We start from the raw sequence: 16,825 nt of genomic DNA, 5'->3' as shown, positions 1-16,825 counted from the left end.
TGTGGCTTTAAAAAAACTTTATTTACAAAAAGGGCAACGAGTGGCACCTGGTTTGCTGACCACTGGTTTGTGGATGAGGATCAGGGCTTCAGATGTCAGCACTGGGGGTCAGGAAAGACTGGGACACCAGGGGACAAGGGTAGAAAGCAAGAGTTCTGAGGTCTCAGGAAGAGTCCCAGTCCCAAGATTGAAGCAGAGCCCCACCAAGGAAGGACTTTGGCTACAGGGACCCCGCCAGCAGAGGATCAGATTTCTAGGTACAGTGTCAGACATGGGATCCCCAGACTAAATCTGGGACACGAAGCCACCTTGGGGCTGGTTTCTTAGGCAGGGAAAGGCAAGAACCCCCCAAGGACTAAAGAATGGGACCTCCAGAACTGAGAGGCGGGGGCTGAGACCCTTGGGGCTGAGGACAGAACAACAGGGACCACCAGAGATGGAGGTGCGTCAATCAGGGTCCCGTCAGGAGACAGGTACCACACACATATTTGAATACGGAAAGTTTATATAAAGAATGATTTATAGGGCTGGGGATGTGGCTCAGTGGTTAAGTGCCCCTGGGCTCAGTCATCCCTGCTACCAAAAAAAGAAAGAAAGAGAGAGAGAGAAGGAGAGGAAGAGAAAGAAAGAAGAAAAAAGAGAGAATGATTTACTACTAAGAGGGGAATAACTACCAAAGCGTAAGGGAGCTGGGTAGTGGGTACACCTGTGATTCCAGCTACCCACAGAGGCCAGTCTGGGCAACTTAATGAGAACTTATCTCGAAAACAAACTAATTTTAAAAAGAAAAGAAAAGGAAAAGAAAGGAAAAGGGAATGCTGAGGAATAGGAACGTGGCAGATACAGGGAGCCTGAGATCTCACCTAACAGGACCCTACTGTAGTCCCTCGGGTGGCAGAGAGGATGGCATGGCCACAGGAAGGACACCCCCACTGAGATGCTAGCAAAACTCAGTGGGAACCTGCCAGCTGGAGTGCCTGGGTGATTTGCTGGGAAGCCAGCTGGGGCCAGTGAAACCCCCTGAGCCAGCGTCCCAAACATCATCAGCCCTGCACACCCAGGGGCAGGAAGTGCCAGGGAGATCAGAGCAGGTTGGAACCAATGAGGGACTGACCGTCCTGCAGTGACTCTCCAGCGCCCCCTAGAGACAAAGTTTAACTATGCAGCTGGATTAGAAGCAGGAGGCAATAAATTGATAACTGGTTCAGAGGGAGAGTGGAGGAAGTTTGAAGTGACGCAGAGGATTCCAAAAGTTGGTGTTGTGGAGATAGTGACATTAAGGATGAGTTCTTAGATACAGAAGCCCTCCAGAACAAGAACTCGGATATGAGACCCCCTCCAAGTCTAGATGAAACAATCCCCAGGAATGAAGTCTTGTAGTGCAAGATCCCCAGGTCAAGAGACTTAGATATGGGGATCCCAGGGCCAGAGAACGAAATGTTGGGACCCCTGGCACAGGGTTCCCATCAAAATGTCCCCCAGGACCATCGTCTTGGATATGAGATCAGGGGGCTGAGAGCTCAGGCATGGGGGAACCTGGGACTGGGAGCTCAGACATAGGGACCCCTGGAGTGCAGGTCTCAGTGTCCCTGGGGCTCTCAATCAAGAGAACCCAGAGCCTGGATCTTGAAAGCAGGACCTGGGTCTCAAACAACATAGGGAAATAGATCCCTATTTATCCCTAGAGAAAAGGACTCTAGAGTCCTAAAATGGGACCTAAAGTGGGTCCCTAAAATGGAACCCTTAACACTTAGACTGTGGACACAGTCCTTCAGAGAGCCTGCATGTCACACCTGGGGGAACCCCAGGGCTTGGTCTTGGACACAGCAAACTCTAGGGTCTGGGTCTTGGGTGTGAGGACCCTGGAATCTGGTCTAACATGTGGTGACCTTCAGAGCCAGCATCCCTGGCACAGACTGGGGCAGATACTGGGGAGTAGCCACCCTTACGATGGGCAGCCCCCTCAAGGTCTTCTCTCCTCTGCCCTCAGATCCATGCCAGGATGTGACGTGCCAGCCACAGGAGACATGCAAAGTTGAGAATGGCCAGGGTGTTTGTGTGCCCATCTCTGAGGTCACGTGCTGGCTGTGGGGTGACCCACACTACCACTCCTTCGATGGCTGGGCATTTGACTTCCAGGGCACCTGCAACTATGTGTTGGCAACAACAGTCTGTCAAGGGGTCAGTTCTGAGAACCTGAATCACTTCACCGTCACCACCAAGAATGAAAACCGGGGTAATCCCGCTGTGTCCTATGTGAAGCTTGTCACTGTGAATACCCTCGAGACCAACATCTCCATCCACAAGGACGAGATCGGCAAAGTCCGGGTATGTTCAGCAGGATGGTCCTCTGAACCCCCCAGTAGTGTCCTGACAGCCATAGTGAGGAGCTCAAAATTCTCCATCATGGTGCACCCTGTAATCCCAGCGGCCTGGGAGGCTGAGGCAGGAGGATTTTGAGTTCAAAGCCCATCTCAGCAATTTAGTGAGGCCCTCAGCAACTCAATGAGACCTTGTCTCTAAATAAAATATTTAAAAGGACTGGGATGTGGCTCAGTGGTCAAGTGCCCCTGGGTTCAATCCCACGTGCCAAAAAAAAAGGATCTCCGTCTTCACCTAGGCCTGAATCAAATTGGCAACAGAAACAATAACGATTACAGCAAACCATTATCCTTTCTCTGGGAATGAAGCCTAACCCTTTGCTATGGGTGTTAACACACTACGTTAGCATTTGCCTTTGTAAAAGACCTGGGTCTGAACACCGGCACGCCCTCCTCCTCATGAGCTCCGCCATGTTGAGCAAGTGCTAACTTGGTGGGCTTCAGGGTCCTCATCTGTTGAATGGGCATCGTAGCAGGCCCAGCCCACAACGAAGTGGAGCAGTCCAAGGGCTCAGCTCAGAGCTGGGCTAGGTAAGCACCTGAGAGTGTCAGGGAACAAACAAGAGGCCTAGAGACTCAGACATGAAGAGAAAGTCACAGTTGGGAAGAGAGAGAGGGGCCACCCTTTCTGCCCAGGAAGAAGAAGATGCAGATTCCTAGCAGCTCACAGGGAGAAAGGAAGGCATGGAACAGGATAGGTGCTCGGCAAGTGACCAGGAGTGAGTAGAGATGTCCAGGCACAGAGAAGCACAGAGAATGAAAAGAGCAAAGGCGGGGAGAGGGACAGAGAAAAATCTAGAGAGAAAATGCAGAGACAGAGAGAGATCTCCAAGAAGAGAGAGAAAACCCTAGTGAAGGGGGAGGGGAGAGAGATCAAGAGAGAGAACCAGAAAAAGAAGCGGATTCCTCAGGGCCTGGATGAGAACAGACATCCACCATGTTTATAAAATGACTATTCGGCCACATATTGATAAAGACCTTGGCCGCTCCCACCTGCTGGTAGGATGAGAGAGGAAGGGAGGCAGGGGCCAGAGCTGGGACCTCCCTCCCCTGTGACCCCTGTTTGCCTCCCTCTCTCCCCCAGGTGAATGGTGTGCTGACAACTTTGCCTGTCTCCGTGGCTGGTGGGCGGATTTCAGTGACCCATGGAGCATCAAAGGCTGTGTTGATGACTGACTTTGGGCTTCAAGTCACCTATGACTGGAATTGGCAGGTAGAGGTGAAGCTGCCCAGCAGCTACAGTGAAGCAGTGTGCGGACTCTGTGGGAACATGGACAAAAACCCCAGTAATGATCAAGTCTTCCCTAATGGCACAGTGGCTCCCTCAATACCCACCTGGGGTGGCAGCTGGCGCGTTCCAGGCTGGGACCCATTTTGCTGGGATGAATGCAAAGGGTCCTGCCCAACCTGCCCGGAGGAGAAGCTGGAAGAGTATGAGGGTCCCGGCTTCTGCGGACCTCTGGCCCCTAACGCAACCGGTCCCTTCGCCTCCTGCCATGCCCACGTGCCGCCCGAAAGCTTCTTCACGGGCTGTGTTCTGGATGTGTGCCTGGGCGGGGGAACCCAAGACATACTCTGCCAGGCCCTGGCTTCCTATGCTGCCGCCTGCCAGGCTGCCGGAATCACCATCGAGGACTGGAGGACACAGGCCGGCTGTGGTGAGTGTTGGGGAAGCAGAGCAGAGCTGGGAGCTGAGAGATTTCACTCGTCCTTCTGGGTCTTTCTGTTTGTTTCTCTGTGTCTCTGGTGCTTAGTATTTCTCTGTGCGTCTCTTTGATTGTGTCTGTTTCTCACTTTTTCTCTCCATCCTTTATCTCTTTCTCTCTCTCTCTGCTCCCCTTTGTCTGTCTCTTTCCTCCCCGTTCCAGGACCCCAGTCCCAATGCTGTTCTCTCTCTCCCACTCCTTCTTCCACCCACAGAGATCTCCTGTCCTGACAACAGCCACTACGAGCTCTGTGGCACCCCCTGCCCAGCCAGCTGCCCGCCCCCTGAGCCTTCCCCGACACCAGCTGTCTGCAAGGGCCCCTGCGTTGAGGGCTGCCAGTGCAATGAAGGCTTCGTGTTGAGTGGTGAGCGTTGTGTCCCCCTGGACGGCGGCTGTGGCTGCTGGGCCAATGGCACCTACTACGAGGCTGGCAGTGAGTTTTGGACTGATGCTACCTGCTCTCAGCAGTGCCACTGTGGGCCTGAGGGTGGCTCGTTGGTCTGCAAACCTGTCAGCTGCGGGCTGGGTGAACAATGTACCTTGCTGCCTTCTGGCCAGCATGGCTGCCAACCTGTCAGCACAGCTGAGTGCCAGGCCTGGGGCGATCCCCACTACACCACCCTGGATGGCCACCGATTCGACTTCCAAGGTACCTGCGAGTACCTACTGAGTGGGCCCTGCCCTGAACCACCCAAGGGGACCGAGAACTTCACCGTCACTGTGGTCAATGAGCACCGGGGCAGTCAGGCTGTCAGCTACACCCGCAGTGTCACCCTGCATATCTACAACCACAGCCTGACACTCAGTGCCCGCTGGCCCCAGAAGCTACAGGTGAGCAGGGATGTGGGCCAGACAGAAGCACATGCCAGCTCTCCGGGCTGCCCCAGACAGTAGGGGGCCTGGCGATCCCCACAGCACCTTTTACTCCTTAGCATGATGAATGGGTTCAGATACAGCCCTAGGAGCCCACAGCTTGGATCAGTGGCTTCCCACTCTCTGAGCCTTAGTGTATTCCTCTGTAAACTGAGTCTGCAGAAAGTACCTGCTTCAGAGTAGCCACAGGGACCAATGACACATGTCTACAGATGCTTAGGGCAGATTCAGGGCTTAGGGTTCCACGGCTAGTATGTGGTGGAGATAGGATTAGACCCCGAGTCTGCTCCACTCACTGCCTCCCCTTCCCACGCCCGCAGGTGGACGGCGAGCTCGTGGCGCTACCCTTCCAGATGGACTCAGGCCTGCATGCGTACCTGAGTGGCGCGGACGTGGTGGTGACCACGGCCTTCGGGCTCTCCCTGACTTTCGACGGGGACAGCTTCGTGCGCCTGCGCGTGCCAGCGGCGTACGCGGGCGCCCTCTGTGGCCTGTGTGGTAACTACAACAAGGATCCAGCGGACGACCTGACAGCGGTGGGCGGGAAACCCGAAGGCTGGCAGGTGGGAGGAGAACCTGGCTGCGGGGAGTGCGTGCCCGGGCCGTGCCCGCCACCATGCACATCCGAAGAGCAGGAGGCCTTCGGTGGCCCCAACGCCTGCGGCGTGATCTCCGCCCCCGACGGCCCGCTGGCACCCTGCCACAGCCTCATACCACCTGCCCAGTACTTTGAAGCCTGCTTGCTGGACGCCTGCCAGGCCCAGGGCCACCCGGGAGGCCTCTGTCCTGCTGTGGCCGCCTATGTGGCAGCCTGCCAGGCCGCTGGGGCGCAGCTCGAAGAGTGGAGGAAGCCTGATTTCTGTCGTAAGTACCCATCCATACATAGTCCACATAGCAGGAGTCGCCCCCACCCCTTTCCCAGGACTCTAAGCGCCCTCCTGCTCCTCCACTGGGCTCGGGGCCATTCTTCTTTCCCTGAGTCAGGTATCTCCTGAGAGACTCCTTGGAATTCACACACTGAAATACATCAGATCAGATATGGTAGCGAGAGAGGGACTGGACCCAGTTAGATACACCTGGGCAGAAACCCAGAGTCCAGTACACTCTGAGGAATTCATGCACTCAGATATCCTAGTCAGATGAACTTGGCGGCTGACCCAAAGCCAGGAACCCCAATCAGAAAGATCTAGTGAGCTACATACCTGTTCAGATGCCCCTGAGTTGTCTTATACAATAGAATACAACCAATCACACAAATTTGGTCACATATCTTCAGTGCTGTCTAACTAGATTATACACTGACACACCCAGGGCAGTTAAACCCAGATGGAATCAGGATTCTGACACAGCTCCAGGAAGATTCATTCAAACTCACAGTCAGAGAGTCCTGGGCAGTTCCTTTCTAGCAGATCTGGTTCAAGTTTACCCAGTCAGCTTCATCCAGTCAGATGCACATGCCCTGCCTGTCAGACACTGTGGATGCTCCTGGTCATGGCAGACATCGCAGTTAGGTCCACTCAGACAGCTCGATACCCCGAGGCACATCTGGCCCCGTACCCCAGTCGTATTCACACCGTGAGATACCAGTTGGTTCTAATCCTAGCCCACTCAGATGAACATAATCAAATTCACCAGGCAGCCACTGGTCTTTAAAAGTTCTTGGTCAGGTAACACACACCTGGGTCTGAGCTGCCCCTCCCCCACACACCTGAGACCCACACTGAGTCCGGCTGCCAGATGTTCTGGATCAGATCCCTAAGCTCAACCATACACACCTAAGCAGGTTCTCCCACCAGGGGCCTCCTCTTGCCCACCCTTGCTCCTGCCTGGCTCATCCCCCGTGTGTCCCCCCAGCTCTCCAGTGCCCTGCCAACAGCCACTATGAGCTCTGTGGAGACTCCTGCCCAGTGAGCTGCCCCAGCCTCTCAGCACCTGAGGGCTGTGAGTCCACCTGCCGTGAGGGCTGTGTCTGTGATGCCGGCTTCGTGCTGAGCGGTGACACCTGTGTGCCCGTGAGCCAGTGCGGCTGCCTCCATGACGGCCGCTACTACCCACTGGGCGCTGCCTTCTACCCCGGCCCCGAGTGTGAGCGGCGCTGTGAGTGCGGGCCAGGTGGCCAGGTCAGCTGCCAGGAGGGCGAAGACTGCGGGCCCTACGAGGAGTGTCGAATAGAGGATGGCATCCAGGCTTGTCACCCCACGGGCTGCGGTCGCTGCCTGGCCAGTGGAGGTATCCACTATGTCACCCTCGATGGACGTGTCTATGACCTGCATGGCTCCTGCTCTTACGTCTTGGCTGAAGTCTGCGAGCGCAAGCCTGGTGATGAGGAATTTTCCATCGTGCTCGAGAAGAACAACGCATCGTCTGGAGAATCCCAGCGCCTGAGGGTGACTGTGGCTGACCAGGTTGTGAGCCTGGCTCAAGGGCCACAGGTGAGTGGACATGACCCTGATCTGGGGTTCTGAGGGCACACAGCCCCACTCAGCGGGTTCCGAGGGAGTCATTACCTCACCCTGCAGAGGCTGAGGGGGACATTGACCACACCCCAGTAGGACAGAGGGAGATGCAGCTCTATCCTGAGGGGCACACAGCTCCCCGCCTGGGAGTGTGAGGGGAGCCTCACCCACCTGACCCTTCCCTTCCATCCAGGTCACCGTGAACGGCGAGGCTGTGGCCCTGCCTGTGTCTGTGGACCACGTGCGGGTGACCGCAGAAGGCCGAAACATGATTCTGCAGACGACCAAGGGGCTGCGGCTCCTCTTTGATGGCGACGCCCACGTCCTCATATCCATCCCCAGCTCCTACCATGGGCGCATCTGTGGCCTCTGTGGGAACTTCAATGGCAACTGGAGTGACGACTTTGTCCTTCCTACTGGCTCAGTGGCCTCCAGCGTGGAGGCCTTTGGAACTGCCTGGAGGGACCCCGACTCCTCCCAGGAGGGTTGTTCTGAGGGTTGCGGGTCTCAGGGCTGCCCTGTGTGCTTGGCAGAGGAGACCAAAGCCTATGAGGACAACAAGGCCTGTGGGCAGCTCCAAGACCCACACGGCCCCTTCGCGGCCTGCCACGAGGTGCTGAAACCCTCTGAATACTTCCGCCAATGTGTGTACGACATGTGTGCCCAAAAGGGTGACAAAGCTGTCCTCTGCCGGAGCCTGGCAGCCTACACAGCAGCCTGTCAGGCCTCCGGCTCGTCCGTGAAGCCCTGGAGGACAGACAGCTTCTGCCGTGAGTGTCCATGGGCCCTTCAGAGGAGGCCTGACCGGTCCCTTCTCTGTCTGTGGCTAGGGAAGGGTCCCTCCCTGTTGCAGGGCTCCCCCAACCCCCCAACAGCAGCCCCTGCGGTTTCTCTCCTACTCCTCTGACTAGCCTCCTCAGACCCCTGTCAGGGGCCCACTCACCTCAAACTTCACCTCCACCTCTTCCCTGCATTCTGTCCAGCTCTCTCTGTGGTGGTCTCTGAGGAAGGGTTGGGCAGGTCAGGAGTCCACACACACGACTGAGTTTGTGGCTCATCCCAAGCCCCCAAGACAATGCCACAGACAGAGATTCCCACACAAGACTTGACCTCTCCTTCAAATCCCCAAGGAAGGGACAGATTCCCTCAAGACTCTCTAGGACAAGGTAATGACCCCTCATGGGTCAAAGCAGAGCTGTTGCCTTTAGTCTTCTCAGGAAAGGACCTATGCCTGGGGCCATCATGCACCCTACAGCCTTGGATCTGTCCCCAGTGGTGACAGTGGACACTGTCTATCTCCAACCCTGAACTGTCCCCTGACTACCAGCCCCAGGGGTCCAGTGGCCTCCTAGAAATCTTCCCCTGAGTGTCCTCAGCATCCCTCACACCTGCTGTGTTCCCAATTGAATTCAGAATTTTTTCCCTAAAGCTGATCCCTCTTTCTCCTACCCCGGTGGCCATTGCAGGGCAACCACACCAGCCTCCAGTGGCTTAGCCAGAGCCCAGGCCTTAATCTGGGTGTGTCCCTGGGTCCTCATGGCCCCTGTTTTTCTCCTGTGTCTGCCCAGTCCCACTCCCCCTCTTCCCCCAACCCCTCTGCCTCTACTTCCCCATCCCAACCCTGATCCCTCTGTCTCTCCTTCCCCGTGCAACATGGTCACTTGGGGCGCTTGCTCTCAGTGCCACCAGATGTGAGCTCTGTAGGACAAAGTTCAGAGTTGTCTTCATCATCTGTCTTCAGCATCACCCAGCCCTGGGCAATGAGTCCCCTTGCCATCCTGAAGGTGTCACCCCACCCTGTCCCCTCTCTCTGCAGCGCTCGAGTGCCCCGCCCACAGCCACTACTCCATCTGCACACACTCCTGCCAGGGCTCCTGTGCAGCCCTCTCAGGCCTCACAGGCTGCACCACCCGCTGCTTTGAGGGCTGCGAATGTGACGACCGCTTCCTGCTCTCCCAGGGCGTCTGCATCCCTGCCCGAGACTGCGGCTGTATCTATAATGGCCAATACTTGCCGGTGAGCAGGGACTTGAGGTGGGCAGGGGTGAGTGGAGGAGCTTCAGGGAGACTCAGAGCTTCTATGGTGACCTGCTTGCTCATGGATGGGGACAGAGGACCGAGCACCATTTCCCGGCTGAGTGACTCCATGCGGAGAACCTGTATTAGTTTCCTGCAGCTGCTGTAACAAATTATCCCAGACCTGGCAGTTTAAAACAAGAGAAAATAAATTCCTCCACAGTTTTGGAGGTCAGAAGTCAGAAAGCAGGATCACCAAGCTAAAGTCACAGTGTTGGCTGGGTGGCACTGTCTCTGGAGGCTCCAGGGCAGCATATCTGATCCTCGCCTCTCCTGCCACAGGCACTCCTTGGCTTGTGGCCACACCACTCTGATCTCTTCCTCCTCTCCTGTGTGTGTCACAAAATCTCCCTCTGCCTCTCTCTCCTTGCTATTCCCCCATTTTACAAATAAAGAAGTGTGACATAGAAAAGGCAAGTGGCTTTAACTCACAGCACTTGCAAGTGGATCCAAATTCCTACTCTTCCTTCCGGTCTCACCGCCTGCCAGAAGCCATCCAGAAACCCCTCTGCTAGGTCATCTCCCTGTGCCTCCTCATCCCACCCAACGCTCTGCCTGCACCTCCCTACCCTGACCCCTCTGCCTTTGCTTCCTCATCCCAGCCCAGTGCCCTCTGTCTGTGATGGAAGTTTTATTAGATGTGTGCATCTGGCATTCGGGAGAGATGCATGGCCCACAGATAGAAATGCGGGCATCATCAATATAGATAGTGCCATCAGTCCTGCATGCAGGGTCCACGTCATGGATTCAACTAACCACAGACGGGAAATATTTCAAAACAAAATTGCATCGGTTTTGAACAGGTGCAGATTTTTTTCTTGTCTTTATTCCCTACACAACATATGCAGTACGACAGCTCTGTCTGTAGCATTTACATTGGACCAGGTGTGATAAGCGATCCAGAGAAGATTTACAGTATGCAGGAGGATGTGCGTAGGCAGTACGTGCTGTTTTATATAAGGAACCTGAACAGCTACCAGCTTTGCTGTCCTGTGGGGGTCCTGAAATTGAAGGATGACTGTGTTTATTCTGTTCATTACGTTGACATTTTTCTTTCAAGGTTTTCAGACTTTTAGTTTTGAAGAATTCAAACATAAGAAAAATTATAAGAAGCTGGGTGTGGTGGTGTGCACCTGTAATCCCAGCAGCTCAGCGGTTGGGGGGGGGCGAGACGGGAGGATCGCAAGTTTGAGGTCAGCCTTGGCAAATTAGCAAGCCCCCCAGAAATTTAGTGAGACTCTGTCTCAAAATAGATTAAAATTTTTTAAAAAAGGACTTGGGATGTAGCTGCTTGGTAAAGTGCCCCCAGATTAAATTCCTAGTACAAAAAAAGCAAAAGAAAAATTTTAAGAATAGTACAAAGCACTCCTGCCCACCTGCCAGGGAGGGGTTTCCTTTGCTGGTTTTGTGCCACATTTGCTTTATCATCTTCTCTCTGCATGTAAATATATACCTATTATTTTTCTCTCAATTCTCAATTGAGAAATGTTGCAAATGTAATTCCCTTTTACTCATAGAGACTTTAGCATGTATTTCCTCAGATGAAAGAAATTCATTTATATGGTCCATGTTTATCAAAACCAGGAAGTTAACATTCTGTAGATTTCATTCAGATTTCATTTGTTTCCCCAGTAATGTTATTTTATTTTGTTTTATTTTATTTTTGGGTCCCAGGGATTGAACTCAGGGGCACTCAGCCACTGAGCCCCCATCCCCAGCCCTATTTTGTATTTTATTTAGAGACAGGGTCTCACTGAATTGCTTAATACCTTGCTTTTATTGAAATGGTTTTGAACTTAAGCTCCTCCTGCCTCAGCCTCCTGAGCCACTGGGATTATAGGTGTGCACCACCGTGCCGGCTTGTCCCTGTAATGTTATTAGAATGATTACCCCTCTCTGGGTCAGGGTCCCACTGAGAATCAGCACTATTTTGTGTCCATAAAATTTGATGAAATCACCTGGTAGTGAATGGAGGAGGCAGGTGAAGAGACAGGGAGAGAGAGAGAGAGAGAGAGAGAGAGAGAGAGAGAGAGAGAGAGAGAGAGAGAGAGAGAAGGTCTGAGAACCCAGCCCTAGGCAAGAGAGTGAAGGATCTAAATAAGGAGTAGGCTGGAAATGAGGTGAAGAGCAGCTGATCACGGAGGAGAAAACCACAACAGTTAGTTCCTGGAAGTGGATTTCCAGGGCTCTGTGTTCTGGAAACAGGTGTTGGTACTAGGTCTCTGGGATATCTCCAGTGCCCACCTTTACCTGTATCAGTTAGCTTTTGCTGGGTTACAAATCACTTCAAAATGTGGTGACTTAAAACAACACCTGTTTATTTAGTTTGTAAGCCTACGATGGCAGTTTGGATTGGGCAGTTCTTCTGGCTGTCCCTTGATCTCACTTTTGCATCTGTAGTCACCTGGTGGGTCAGCTGGTGACTGGTTTACAGTGGTACATTAGTCAACTTTTCATTGAATTTAAGAAAATACCTGAGACAGGCTACTTTATAGAGAGAAGAGGTTTGTTCCACTCACGATTTTGGAGGCTGGAAGTCCAAAGAGCAATGGTGCAGGCTCTGGCAAGGTCCCACGTTGGCTGCATCCCATTGTGTCAGGAGTATATGTGTATCTCTGTCAATGGATGTTCTGACCCTCCTTATAAAGCCACCAGCCTTCAATTAGGGGTGCTTCACCTGAGTGACTTTATCGAATCTAATCATTTTACAAAGGTTCCACCATTTGGATTAAGTTTTCACCCTCTTCTTACCACTAACATAAGCCTTTGGGGGTCTAAACTCCCATATGTGTTTGGGGAGACAAACCATATTCAAATCCTAATAGGTAGCCCGAGTTGAGAGTTTTCTCTCTTCCATGTGGTCACTCATCCTCCAGTAAGCTAGCCTGGGCTTATTCTCATGGTGGCTAGGCAGGGTTCTGAGATAGAGATGGAGTCAGGGGTGTGGTGGGAAGTCAGGTCTCTTGAGGTCTAGACATGAACCTGGTACAACATTGCTTCTGCTGTGTTTGATTGACAAAGCATAATCTTAAGGCCTGCCCAGGCTCATGGGTAGGGAAAATACACTCCATTTCTTAATGGGAGTCCACTGCAAAATCACTGCATGAACAGAGGATTGCGGATGTGTGTCCATTGCGGCAGTCCCTTGTACCACCCTAACCTGGCCCCTTTCTGTGCACAGACAAACTCCTCCCTGTTGACCTCGGACTGCAGTGAGCGCTGTTCCTGCTCCTCCAGCACTGGTCTAACCTGTGAGGCAGCTGGCTGCCCAGCCGGCCATGTCTGCGAGGTCCAGGAAGGGTCCCGGGACTGCCGGATTGCCCAGGGTGTCTGTACCGTCTCCTTGGGTGCCAACATCACCACTTTCGATGGGGCCAACAGCATCTTCGGCTCCCCTGGTGTCTACGAGATCTCTTCCCGCTGCCCAGCACTACGGCCAACCATCCCCTGGTACCGTGTGGTTGCTAATGTCCAGCCCTGCCATAAAAACCCTGAAGCTGTGAGCCAATTCCACATCTTCTTCCAGAATGGTATGGTGACTGTGACCCCAGGCAAGGGCGTGTGGGTAAGTTGGGGCATGGCAGGTGGGTGTATCTCCCCAGCCTTTGTTCTTTCTAGTGCAGTGTTCTACGTTCCTGGCTCCCTGGTGGCCTTGCTGTTTTCCTTTTCAAGGTCTCTATAGTCTGGTCTCTGAATTTGTCTTTGTTTCAACATTTCAGACTTAGTCCTTCCATAGGCTGAGTTCTTGAGAAGCAAAAACACACTCAAGTAACTTATTAGTTTTAGTTATCAGTATCAATCCAGACTCTAATGGTTGCAAGAAAACCAAATTCGAATTACCTTAAGCAAAAAATTGACTGGCCCACATAACTAGAAGATCCACAGATAGAGCCTCAGGAGTGGTTGGATCCAGGTGCCTTGGCAATATTATCAGGAATTTATATCTCTACCTTTTAGACTTATGGTTCACCAAATCAGCTTCATTCTTAGATAGGCTTTCCTTTCATAGGAAAATAACCCTCCAACTTCCCCAAGCTATGCCCCACCAGCTTAGCTACCTCAGCAGAAATTGATCCAACTAAAGACCCAGGATTTTATCTCACTGGGCCAGTTTGGAAACATGTCCACCCCTGGAATCAATCACTGTGGCCTTAGGGATGGAATGCTGTGATTGGTCAGTCTGGGGTCACATGATCATCAGGGTTTTTTTCCCCCAAGACCATCACCAGTTTTTGAGATGTACTAGGAGAACTCAGCACATAGTAGTACTTCTGGAGAATTATTACAATGAAAGAATACAAAGCACATCTATGAAGGGGAAAGACAGACCAAGCGAAGTCCAGAGGAAACCTAGCTCAAGGTTCCCGAGTTCTCCCCTCCTGCAATCACGTCATCTTCCAGGGGAACTTCCAGGGAAGTTCATTAGAGTCTCTTTGCCCAGAGTTTTCACTGGGGGCTGGTCACCTAGGCAGCCTCTGCTTAGCACATACCAAACTCCCTAGAAGAAAACTCCCAGGTGTTCAGCCTCACTAGACTCTAGGCCTTAGGGGAGCAGGGACCCTCACCATCTTGATGGCCAGTCTTCTCCCAGTACCCAGCTCAGAACCTGGCAGCTAGAGGGAAAAAACTCAGCCCTCCTCCCTCTGTGCCAGACTGTGCTTGGTAAAGGGAAATGACTCGGATCCAGTTGTTACACTTGCAAACAAGGCTTGCAGGTGACGAAACTTTCCATCTACGGAGTCTCCACCTGTCCTCGCTGCTTGCATCCTTTCTTTTCCCTTCCAGCATCTGTTTTCCACCTCTCTTTCATTTTTCTTCCTATTTCCTTCCTTCTAACCACATATTCATGCATCAGTCCATCAGATCTGCATCTGTCTTTCCTATCTTATCTACCCATCTCTCCAATCATCTGACAGGAAGGTCCCCTAAACAAGGGCATTTGGAAAAAAGAAAACATCTCTTTCAAAGAAGTTGCTTTGGAAAAACTAATGTTAGGGAATCTAACTAACCTTAGAAGGATTCAATTGTCCACCAAATAGACAACAGTTCTTTAAAGAAGAAACTCACAAGGTTACTGAGTCTGCAGCTGAAGACTAAGAGACAGAAATTTCCTCTTATATTTGTTAAGATCAATCCTTATCTTCAGACTTCAGCATTACAAAAATAAAGTTGCCCTTGTTAGGAAACCAGTAACAGACTCAAATTTTCTTTTATTTTGAAAACTAGGATCAAGCAGGATGATCCTGGGGTTTGACTGTTTATCTGTCTGGGCCAAAGTGCTTTCCCCTGCGACCTTGGGATGTGTGTGGGTCCCTGAGTCCATCTCTCGCCCATCGACTCTCCATCCTCCTACCCATCTGGTCAGACCCCCCAGCTATCTTCTCATGTACCATTCCTCCAGCGAGCGCATGTCTCCAGGTGTTCATCTCTTTCAGCACCTGCCTCCCTGCTTTAGCACCTTGTTCTCTAGCTTGGAGCCTCCATCTTCCTAACACCCCAGCTCTTCTATGGCTCTGGCTTCATCTCCATGTTTTCCCACTACCAGGTGAATGGTCTCCGAGTGGATCTCCCAGCTGTAGTGTTCACATCTGTGTCTGTGAGGCAGACACCCGACGGCGCCATTATAGTCCACCAGAAGGGAGGGGTCCAAGTCCGACTTGAAACCGACGGGCAGCTGACTGTGATGGTTGGCAATGACCATGCTGGCAGGCTCTGTGGGGCCTGTGGAAACTTTGACGGGGACCAGACCAATGATGTGCCCCAGGAGACAGGAATGGATAAATGGAAAGCCAAGGACTTCTCCCAATGGTGAGGGCTGTAGAGCGGGAGCCAGGCTTCTTGGGGGCAGGAGCAACTGGATCCTCACGGGAAGCGGGCAGGTTGGGTGGGGCTTGTCTGCAAGAGGAGGTGCTAAGTGTTTGTCTCTTGCAGTTATGACTGATCAGTCATCCACCAGGAATGGAGACCTCAAGACCTGACCCTTCTGGAGGCTGAAGGATGCACTATGTGCCCCTACCCTGCTCTACCCCTTTGCTGAGCCACTGAGGCCAAATGTGAGAGCACTGAATAAATATCTCAAGTCAAGCCGCACGCTGCTGTTTCTTTCTCACCCCCAACTTTCCTCCCAGCACAGGAGGGAAATCTGGGACATGAATATTGGGGGTGAGAGGATGGGTGCATGCATGCAGAGATGCATGCGTAGATGAAGACACAGGTGACCGGATAGGGTAAAGGGTGAATGCGGAAATAGGAGGATGTGGAAATGGATGATTAGAGGAATGGATGGATGAAAAGACAAATGATTGGATGAAGGAGAGACTTCATCATTCATAATCCCAGCAATGTACTATCTTTCTCTGTGACTCAATTTCCTCTTCTTTAAAGTGGAATGATGGACAGGATGTAACGAGTTGGAGTGAGGATTTAATGTGTTAATTCAACCAACAAGTCAAAAATGGAAGAAGAGGGCACTAGGAAAGCATATGGGAGGTTCCAAAAGCCAAATGAAAAAATAAAAAAAGCATATTAAGCAAGGGGGAGTGTCAGATGTCACTGATGATAAATAAGATTAGGGAAGAAAATTTACCATTGGCTTTAGCAACATGGAGGTTCTTAGTGATCTTAAGAAAGTTATTTTAGGGGCTGGGGAGATAGCTCAGTTGGTAGAGTGCTTGCCTTGTAAGCACAAGGCCCTGGGTTCGATCCCCAGTACCCCCCAAAAAAAAAAGAAAGTTATTTTGGTGGGGTGATGGGGGGGGATGTGATTGAAATGTGTCCAAGAGAAAAGATGAGAAGAAGTGAAGACAGTATGTACAGAAAATAGCTTCAAGTTTTGTTATGAACCAGCCAGCGTGGTCAGGTGGTTTTCTTCTATCCACGCTCAACAACCAGGGTGCTGGGGCGGAGTAACTGGAGAGGTGGTATCAACCCAGCTTGGTGATGGGAACAAAGATGTGGCTATAAGATATGGAAAATGAAAAAAAAAAAACACAGTGAGGCCTGAGAAAAGGGAGTGAAAAATAAAGCCATACACAGATAGCTTTCTCAGCACATTCCTTCCCAGTGACAGAACAGTCCCTCAAAAGGAGGCCAAAGCTTCCATCCTTCCCCAGATACATCCTTTCTCAGTGACAGTACAATGGGACCCTGAAGGGAGAGAGATAAGCACTGAATGCAGACCCTGGACCCTCCATTCTTCTCCAAGTAGAACTAGTGCCCAGTAGGAACAATTTTTTTAATTCTCACAAACTTGTTTCCTGAGTGCCCAAACTGGTATGCTCACTAGACCACCCCTCAAAACAACCTGTATAAACCCAGCCCCTTTCTTTGTTCAG

General features: G+C 52.0%; 1 protein-coding gene and 1 non-coding gene across 2 annotated transcripts in view; both read left to right on the top strand.

Annotated features, from left to right (window-relative positions):
• Fcgbp (Fc gamma binding protein) overlaps positions 1-15,554 on the top strand; it is a 37,416-nt gene extending 21,862 nt beyond the window's left edge. Inside the window, exons 10-19 of the mRNA XM_047529794.1 lie at positions 1,991-2,328; positions 3,466-4,039; positions 4,302-4,918; positions 5,281-5,824; positions 6,815-7,392; positions 7,610-8,186; positions 9,233-9,432; positions 12,673-13,056; positions 15,037-15,299; positions 15,423-15,554. Coding sequence (XP_047385750.1) covers positions 1,991-2,328; positions 3,466-4,039; positions 4,302-4,918; positions 5,281-5,824; positions 6,815-7,392; positions 7,610-8,186; positions 9,233-9,432; positions 12,673-13,056; positions 15,037-15,299; positions 15,423-15,432 — 4,085 coding nt within the window. The 3' untranslated portion in view covers positions 15,433-15,554. The remainder of the gene's footprint in view (positions 1-1,990; positions 2,329-3,465; positions 4,040-4,301; positions 4,919-5,280; positions 5,825-6,814; positions 7,393-7,609; positions 8,187-9,232; positions 9,433-12,672; positions 13,057-15,036; positions 15,300-15,422) is intronic.
• A 581-nt stretch (positions 15,555-16,135) lies between these two features.
• On the top strand, positions 16,136-16,209 carry Trnat-ugu (transfer RNA threonine (anticodon UGU)). The gene has a single exon. It is a non-coding gene; the product is annotated as a tRNA-Thr (tRNA).
• Positions 16,210-16,825: the final 616 nt, after the last annotated feature.

Source organism: Sciurus carolinensis, chromosome 16, assembly GCF_902686445.1.
Source record: "Sciurus carolinensis chromosome 16, mSciCar1.2, whole genome shotgun sequence".
NCBI lineage: Eukaryota > Metazoa > Chordata > Mammalia > Rodentia > Sciuridae > Sciurus > Sciurus carolinensis.
The sequence above is the reverse complement of the archived record's forward strand: the minus strand, read 5'-3'. Positions and strand labels throughout refer to the sequence as shown.